Source organism: Leptonychotes weddellii, chromosome 7 (assembly GCF_054177405.1).
Source record: "Leptonychotes weddellii isolate Sample4059 chromosome 7, ASM5417740v2, whole genome shotgun sequence".
NCBI lineage: Eukaryota > Metazoa > Chordata > Mammalia > Carnivora > Phocidae > Leptonychotes > Leptonychotes weddellii.
The window spans coordinates 129,478,131-129,487,277 of NC_138375.1; the positions used below are offsets into that span (position 1 = coordinate 129,478,131).

Genomic DNA, 9,147 nt, shown 5'->3' on the forward strand with positions numbered 1-9,147 from the left:
TCTACAATTCCTTAGCTACATAATCTTCCAACCAACAGCAGGAAGTAGAAAGTAGTAGTAATAATAAAGGTAACTGTTATTATTAATTTTGTTATTAGTCTGTATTATCTGTCAGTAAGTATTTTCTTATTTAATTGTCATCGAAAAAAAACCCACCTTACTGAAAATAAAAGTCCACAGTAGTAGGCTAGCTAGATAAATTATGATACATTATACAATGAACTATTATGCAATTGTTACAAATTATTTTCTGGATATGACACCAAAAGCACCAGAGACCAAAAAAAAAGATAAGCTGGACCTTCCCAAAATTAAAAACTTTCAGGCATCAAAGGACCTTATCCTTTGAAAAAAGATGCCATCGCTTGGGTGAAAAGGCAGCCCATGGATTGGGAGAAAATATCTGCAAATCATGTATCTGATAAGGGACTGGTATCAAGGATATATGAAGAACTCCTACAACTCAACAACAACAACAAAACAACCAGGTAAAAAATGGACAAAGGACTTAATATACATTTCCTCAAAGATATATAATCAGTAAGCACATGAAAAGATGCTCAACATCACTGTCATTACACAAACGTAAAAGAAAATCACAATGAGATACTACCTCACAGCTGTAATAAAAAAACTGAAAATAACAAGTATCAGCAAGGATGTGGAAAAATTAGAACCCTTGTGCATTGCTGGTGGAAATGTAAAATGGTGCAGCTACTATGGAAAATGGTACAGCACATCCTCAAAAAAATTAAACACAGAAGTACCCGAGGATCCAGCAATTCCACTGCGGGGTGGAAAAAGAAGGAAAAGCAGGGACTTAAACAGATACTTGTACATTTATATTCCCATGTATACCTAACGACCCATGTTCATAGCAGGATTATTCATAACGGCCAAAAAGTTAAAGCCATCCAAGTAAACAATATGCAGTGCACACATACATATAAGGGACCATCCAGTCTTAAAAAGTAAGGAAATTCTGACACATGCTACAACATCGGTGTATCTTGAAGACGTGCTACTAAGTGAAATAAGCTAGTCACAAAAGGACAAATACCGTATAATTCCTCTTTTATGACATTCCTAGAGTAGTCAAATGGAGACAAAAAATAGAACAGTGGTTGCCAGCCAACCACCGGCGGGGAGAAGGGGAGAATGAGAGTCAGTGTTTAATGTGTACAAAGTTTCAATTCGTAAAGATGAAGATGTTCCAGATGTGGAGAGTGGTGTCAGTGGTACAACCATGTGAATGTACATAATGCCACAGAACTGTATGCTTAAAATGGTAAATTTTATGTATATTTTTCCATCTTAAAAAACCTGGAACTGTCACACTAAGACATACTAATGACAGGAAAGAGAATATGTGTGGTGGGATGAACTGGTACTCTTCCCCATTTAATTAGATAGCACACAGAAATCAAAACAATTCAATGGGTCTGACACCTTGAAAAAGAGCCCTTTTCTCCTGGGTAACAAAGAGAACAATGACTGACAGCCAGTGATTCTTAAATTACACCAGGCTTCAAACAAGGCAGGAAAGACGTAAACGCTTCTCAGTGCAATTAATAGAGGTGGTCTACTGGGCTTCATATAAACTGTGCTCACCTATAATTAAGGTTGTGAGATGTCTGAGAAAAATAAATGCTTTTCTTCGTGACTTCACAGGTGACTTAGGAAATGGAACCAGCTTGATCACAGGTCTCCTTAGTACCGAGGCTGCACAGAAGTGGGGTGGTCACTTTACCTTCATTTGCTGGGCTAGCACTCCCACTCTGTGGAGCCTAACGATAACTGGGGTAGAGAAGAAAATGACTGAGCAGAAGAAAGCACCAGTGCCTACTCTGTAGAGGCCAGAAGCACCGTTCAATTGTGCAAACCACACATGGGATTCGAGGCGACATACCTCTTCTTACAGAGAGCATGTTGGGGATGATGGCATCAGACTGAGAGAGATGAGAAAGCGGCTGGCCCTGTCCTTCTCTCCAGCCTCATCTCTTACCACTCTGCCCTGTGATCACCCAGCTTGTCTTCTTGCTATTCCTCAACACCTACTTTGGTCCCATTGGAGGGATCCTGCACCATTTTCTGCCTGAAATATTCTTTCCTCAGCAGTTCTCATACACTCCCTTACCTCATTCGGTTCTTTTCTTAAATGTCACGTCCTGAAAGAGGCTTTCCTTGATGCACTTATCTAATAGTCTCTCTCCCCCATCACTGTTTCATTTTTCTTCAGGCTAGTCACAATTTATACATAGTTTGTTTATTGTCTATGTCCTATCACTAGAATGTAAAACTCGTAGTGCAGGGATGTTATCTGTCTTAGTCATCACAACATTACCTGTGCTTTAGAACAGGGCCACACAAACCACAAATATTTGTGGAAGAAATACGGGCTGGGCACGAGAGAAAGGAGAGTACAACGGACAGGTCAGGGAGTATCCAAAAAGACCCCCCCCTCCTCTCAAAGCCCTGTCTCGAAGTGCCTCCGCTTGAAGTCTCAGAACGTCCCACCTATTAGCCAGAATGCTGACCTTCATTCCTCCTACCCTGCAATAGCCTTCTGAGGGTCGTGTGATCTTTCTGTAAAAAAAAATTTGTGTATCTATATGTCAGTTCAAAGGATTTGGTAAGGGGAAGGCTGATAAGGCAGAATGGGCAAGGAAAGAACAAGTATAATTTATCCCAATGTGAGAGTTTTAAGAGGCTGGAAGAAGACTGGCTCGTCTAGGTGGACTACAACTCACAATCACCTTGGTTTAGCAGCAATGGTGAAGACATCCACAACTCACAAGGACAAAGACAACTCTAAGTGCTCCAGACAAGAAAGAATTCTTTGACTTCCCAAAGAAAATCAGCAAAGATTTCCCTTCGGGATGAGAAAACGGAAGGGCCCTCATACACCCAGGTCACATATATAAGTTCAATTTTGTAAAAAGAAAGACATACACAGAGAAAACAATGAATGCAAATTACTAAATGCTATTTACATTAATGTATTTTTAAACATTTTAACAACAGAATAGCCAGACATTACCATATTTGTTTTGTTTTGTTTTTGTTTTTGTTTTTGAGATAGAGAGCAGGAGCAGGGGAGCAGAGAGAGGGAGAAGCAGGCTTCCCGCTGAGCAAGGAGCCAGACATGGGGCTCGATCCCAGGACTCCGGGACCATGACCTGAGCCAAAGGCAGACGCTCAACCGACTGAGCCACCCAGGTGCCCCCATATTTGGTTATCTTAAAGCCACAAATGTTCTATAAATCCACCAACATTTTCAATGCATTCATTTTATGCTATTAATGTCTAAAACATGTATATTCTTCACTGGGGCATTATGGGAGGAAATACAATAAATGTTAATAGTTAACTATGAATGGTGAAATTAAGATGACCTTAGCAATCTTAATACTTAAATATTTTCCACATAATCACAAAAAAGGAAATGTATTTAAAAATTAAGTAATTTAAAGTCAACAACTTTACTAAAGAAACATAATACAGCCACCCTACACAAGGCCTTCTGCTTCTTTGAAAGGCAGAGGAATGACCTCTAATATTGTCTTATTTACAACCTTTCCATGAAAATCGAAAATCACTATAATTCCAAACATTTTATTTCCTTCTTTACAATTTTCAACAGGTTTAATATTAATTTTTTAAAAGCAAGACTTCAAGGATACTTCCTACAAAAATTATGATTATATTAGAATTTGAATTTTTCAATGACCCTTTGATATAAGGAATACCTTGAACTAAGATCTTCTGTGGTACATGTTCAGAACCACATATTATCAATATGTCTTTCCTGGTATTAACCACCTCAGAAGCAATGTAAAATTATGGGAGAAGAAATAATAGTATCTATTCAAAAGAAATAATGTGCACTACTCAGGAGGGAACAGTGACACCTCTTTGCCTACCCAACATCCACTCCTCTCTTACACCTTTCCAACAGAATACTAAATTCATTCACGTGTCCACCCTCAGCTCCAAGGGTGGGTCCTGATTAGTGTAAGCTGTTATTTTATTTATTTATTTTTTTAAAGATTTTATTTATTTATTTGAGAGAGAGAATGAGACAGAGAGCATGAGAGAGGGGAGGGTCAGAGGGAGAAGCAGACTCCCCGCTGAGCAGGGAGCCCGATGCGGGACTCGATCTCGGTACTCCAGGATCATGACCTGAGCCAAAGGCAGCTGCTTAACCGACTGAGCCACCCAGGCGCCCCAGTGTAATCTGTTATTTAATCTTGGGTAGAACTAACCAGACTGAAGGGGAAGATATACTCTAGGATGGCAGGAACAGATCACACTCTGCTTATAGACTGAATTGGTTACCACTAATTTCAAGGAGGAAACCAGCCTCTTAATAACAACTTTGGGAAGAGCAAGGCAGAGAAAGAAACTGGATCTGTGATGAAGTCATTAATTTGCTGACTCAAATAACTTTGGAATCTACTATTCTGCACTTCCTATTATGTATCCTAATATGGTTCTTTTCAAGCAAATTTAAGTCAGACTACATAAAACCTTATTTATGCAGTCAAAAGCATCCTAATTAATATGGAAAGAAATCAATCATTTGGAATTCTCTTCTTAACAAAACAGCTCAAATAGTGTATGTTAACATGTGTTAACACCTTAATGCTTAGAACTGTTTATAATTATATTTTGATCATAAAAAGAAGTTTAACTATCCCATCTGCCACAGTCTCAAGAGTCACTAAGATACCAGTATACATGGATGCATCTTTCTTAAAAATTTAAAAAGGAAAAAAAACTTACATATATTTATAAATTTTGCTTTTTATGTCAACAAATTCAAAAAAGGAAAGAAAATCTTTGGTCCCTTCTAGGGCTTGCATTTAATTGACAATAATAATCAGATTTAGTTTATAAGAAAATTGAGGCAATTCATATATATAACAGTTTGTAACTCATGTATGAACAGTGCATTTTATACACGCACAATCTTTCGTATCTGTGGAAACAACTACTATAATTCATATAAAAGAAAAACATGTTCACTTTATTTATAGTGACATGTCATGGTTTACTAATAACAAAGGAATCAAAACCCAAGGGTTTTGTTTGATGGCTATGTAAAAATAAATCTGGCTTAAAAAAAATAAATAAATCTGGCTTATTAGCTATACATCTCATTAGTTCTTTATTGTAATACACAAATATTGCCAAGCAAATATTAAAAGACTAAAGTTTATTGTTGCCAAGTTGCTGGGGCTAACCAACAATTAAAGAAACAATTAAACCAAGAAAAAACACCTGAACTTCTGCAGTCATAGCTCAAGGAAATAGAGGGCAAAAACAAGAGGTGACAACATTCTGAGTCCACCCTTGAATTCTTAATATATGACTCTAGCTGAAAGAACCAAAAACTTCAGTTTAGCAAAATAGATGTGTGACTTCATATATATCACACCTCACAGCAGCTGGAAGGCACAATCAAATCTAAAAAATCTAATAATCTATTACAGCAGGAAACAGAAATCTGCACTTATTAAAGGGTAAAGATGAACATATAAATTGTTGTATTAAGAGGAAGGACGGGGCGCCTGGCTGGCTCAGTTGGAAGACCACGTGATTCTTGATCTCGGGTTGTGAGTTGGAGCCCCATGTTGGGTGTAGAGATTACTAAAAAATAAATAATAAATAAACTCTTTTTTAAAAAAAAGGATAAATGAGGAATGGAAATCCAATGCAATAAGGGCAACTGGTTGGCAAATGGTTCAACAGTTTTCAAATTGCTTAGTGCTAAACCATTACTGTTGGAATCAAATCTCAGCATCTTATCAGGACCACACCCTTAGGGGCTGCTTAATAAATTACATTCAAAACTGTCAGTCTTGTTGAATACATACTTCTTAGAAACTTCTTCAACTTAAAACAGAAACAGCTGAAGTAACAGCTATTCCACCATTGCTTTTATCCTGAAGGCATGAATTCTTAAAACCTCCAGTTAATGAAGGACAAAATTTTAAAAGGTGGAAGGAGCCTTAGGAAGTCACTTTTAACCCAAACTCCATATCAGGCTAGGAGAATCTAATGAATACATTAAGCAAAGACTTTTGAGAGCTTTCTATCTTCAAAATTCAAATGTTGATTGCGAGGGGTGACACAAATATATCTAAAACCTGATACCTCCTCTCAAGGAATCCACAGGATGCCCCAAGGAATTATAGGATACGAAACCGAATACTGTACCATAATAAAGATAAAAATAAAATTCTAAGAACCAAGAGGAGTCATCCAGCAAGATAAAAAGCTTCAGGAAATGCTTAAGTGATCTTTGAGTTAAATGTGGAACAAGAGGTCAAATCTGGACATTTGGTAATGCAAGGGAAGGACATTCCAGGCAGTGAGAATAGAATAACTCTGAAGCCCTATACAAACAGACCTCATTTCCAAATACTCTTTCCTTACATAGTCTGCTTTGGCCATGCTGTTTCTTGGTGTTCTTCAAACAGGACAGGATCTGCAAATAGCCATTCCATCCTCAGGGCCTTTGCATCTGCTGCTCCCTCTGCCTGGAATGATCTACCCTCAGATCCCTGCAAGGCTAGCTTTCTTAACCTACTTCAAGTCTTTGCTCAAATGTCACCTTTTCAGTGAGAACTTACTTGACTATCCTATTTTAAATTGTCATCCTCACACTCCCTTGTCACCCTACCCCACTTTATTTTTTCCACAGCACTTACTACTTACTATCTGACGTGGTATATATATATTTTACTTCTTATTAGCTTTGTCCATCCCCCTGCTGAAAGAGCAGAAGTTATGTTTGTTCATTTCTAGATTTTAAAACATTGCCTGGACATGGTAAGCATGAAATGAATATATGCTGACAAACTGGCTGATGGCATAAAGGAATGGAAAAGATTTCTGCCCTGAAATAAGTTATGTTACAGTACTCTTGACCAACAAAAACAAATATATAGTTGGCAAAACCCAATTTAGGAAAGACTAATGCACAGATACAGCTCCTGGCATTCCCACTTCTACATGTCCAGTGAGCACTAGATTCTTCTTTTTACACCTCTTAGCTCCCTGTCCCCAGTAACACTGTCACTAATGCAATGGCCAAAAATGACACGAGAATTGCCAGTGATGCCAGGCACCAGTGCCTTCCCACAGTAACCTTCACTGCTACCTCTCAGCAAAGGTAAAAGGTACTTCTACTCCCATTTTTGGACAAGAGAAAGATGTATTCCTGGATTTCCAAATTAAATACATCTTTCTGTAGATTCTACACTACTTGAGTGGTTACACTGATATCATGAATTAGCCAGGAAACTTACTATTTTGAATACTGTTATTAAGTGTAGCTATGAAAAAACACATCTTTGATTTCTGTTTCAGTATTGCAAAATACCTTTTCTATACTGCCAACAGATGACCTAGGGAATACGGTTTTAAGAAAAAGATTCCTCCAATAAAAACCAATACTGTATTTTAGGCAAATGGGTAACAATATACAGCGAAGGGCATTTTTTTTTTCCCCACTCAAAAGGATCAACTATGATTTTATTCTGGGTGAAAAAATGATACCGAGTTCGTAAACAAGAGCATTAGTATTTGAATTATACTATACTAAAACCAAACAGGAACAGAAGAAAATATTCTTTATCACCAGCAGAAGCAAAACTACTTAAGGAAATGAGGAATAAGCTCAAGATTTCTCACTTCAGCTAACACCTCCACAGACTGCATTATCATTTTAAGCGAAGTGACATTTTCACATTTAATTTTTAACGGCAGGCATCATTTCCACGTGGGGTTCATCCACACAGAAGTGCTAGCCTTGGCACAATTTCAATATTTAACTGAAAGTTCATTTCTGACTATAAGCAAAATGCCCCGATACGACCCAATAGTTAATACCTCTACATGACTCCTTAACACTGACAGCTCAATTTTACGTCTTACCTAGTGGTGAATTTTGCCTTCAGACAGGAACTTATGTCTGTAACCCTCCCTCAATCATTGAGAAATGACTTATCTTTACCCCCCCCCTTAAAACCTCCTGCATTTTTTTTTTGCAACACCATTTACACTCCACGGAGAGTTTTACGAGTATGACCATTCTTCGTAGTAAAACAGCTACAAACGAGACCCCATTCCCTAGGGAGAGAAATGCCAAACCAGCGGCTGCCATCCTAACTTTCAGGTAGGGACAGTCGCAGCTGTCACGGGTCAAACGTCGCCAGTTACTACTGCAGGACCTCCTTCACGGCCACTAGGGGAAAAGCCCCATAAAACAATGTTCGGTCCTCCCTGATCTTTTTCTCTAATAAGGAGACACCTGAAAGTCACGCTGGGCGGCCGACGGCTGCAAGGGCAGCACCCAGGAGAGACCGTGCAGAGCGAGCGCTTAGGCGAAAGCAGGAAGCCCAAGTTCCTGCGCGACGAGAGGACTACCGGGAAAAACAGCAGCCCATCTGTCCACAGGAGGAGAGAAAGAAGTCGGCCGGGAGAGGCTGCGAGTCGGGGAGGTGGGGCGGCGAGCCCCGGCCGCTCGGCGCGCACCGAGCCGCGGGCGGCGGGCAGGCCGGAGCGCCGGTGGGCTGGCGGGCGCAGGTGGGCTGCGGCCGCCCGACCGCCGAGGGCCCCCGGCCCCGGGAAGTCCCCAGGGCCTCGCCCGCTCCGCGGGGAAGCCGCCCAGCCCACAGACGGGCGCAGGAGCCGCCGGGGCAGAGCCACGTCGGAGGACAGAAGCGCGGCGGAAGGTGGGCATCCCGCTTGCCCCCGGCGGGAGGCTGACAGCCCGGGAGCGCGAGGCGGCCGGGGGTGCGCGGAGGGCCGCGGCGCGCCTGAGGGGGTCGCCCTGAGGGCGCTGCCAGCCGCCACCGACTCCCCCTCGCGCGGATCGGCAGCGCCGGGATACTCACGTAGGGCTGGTAGAACTTGGAGAGCCTCGGCTTCCCGTGGTTGTTGAAGATGAGGATCGCCTTGATCATGGCTGAGCCGGGCCGACCGGGTGGGCGCTGGGGGCCAGGGCGGGGGCGGGCGCGCGAGCCTCGCCTCGGGATCTCGCCGGCGATCTTTCCCCACCCGCCCCCTCCCGCACGCGCGCGCGCGCGCTCCCGAGCCGCGGGGCGGGGCCGGGGCGGGGCCGGGCCCGGGCCGGCG

General features: G+C 41.5%; 1 protein-coding gene across 10 annotated transcripts in view; it reads right to left on the minus strand.

Moving 5' to 3' along the window:
• Window positions 1-9,128, minus strand: part of AP3S1 (adaptor related protein complex 3 subunit sigma 1) — a 128,017-nt gene extending 118,889 nt beyond the window's left edge. For all 10 annotated transcript variants that reach the window (XM_081827229.1, XM_081827227.1, XM_081827232.1 and 7 more), the window contains exon 1: window positions 8,907-9,128. In XM_081827229.1, coding sequence (XP_081683355.1) covers window positions 8,907-8,975 — 69 coding nt within the window. In that variant the 5' untranslated portion in view covers window positions 8,976-9,128. The remainder of the gene's footprint in view (window positions 1-8,906) is intronic.
• Between the last annotated feature and the right edge of the window lie 19 nt (window positions 9,129-9,147).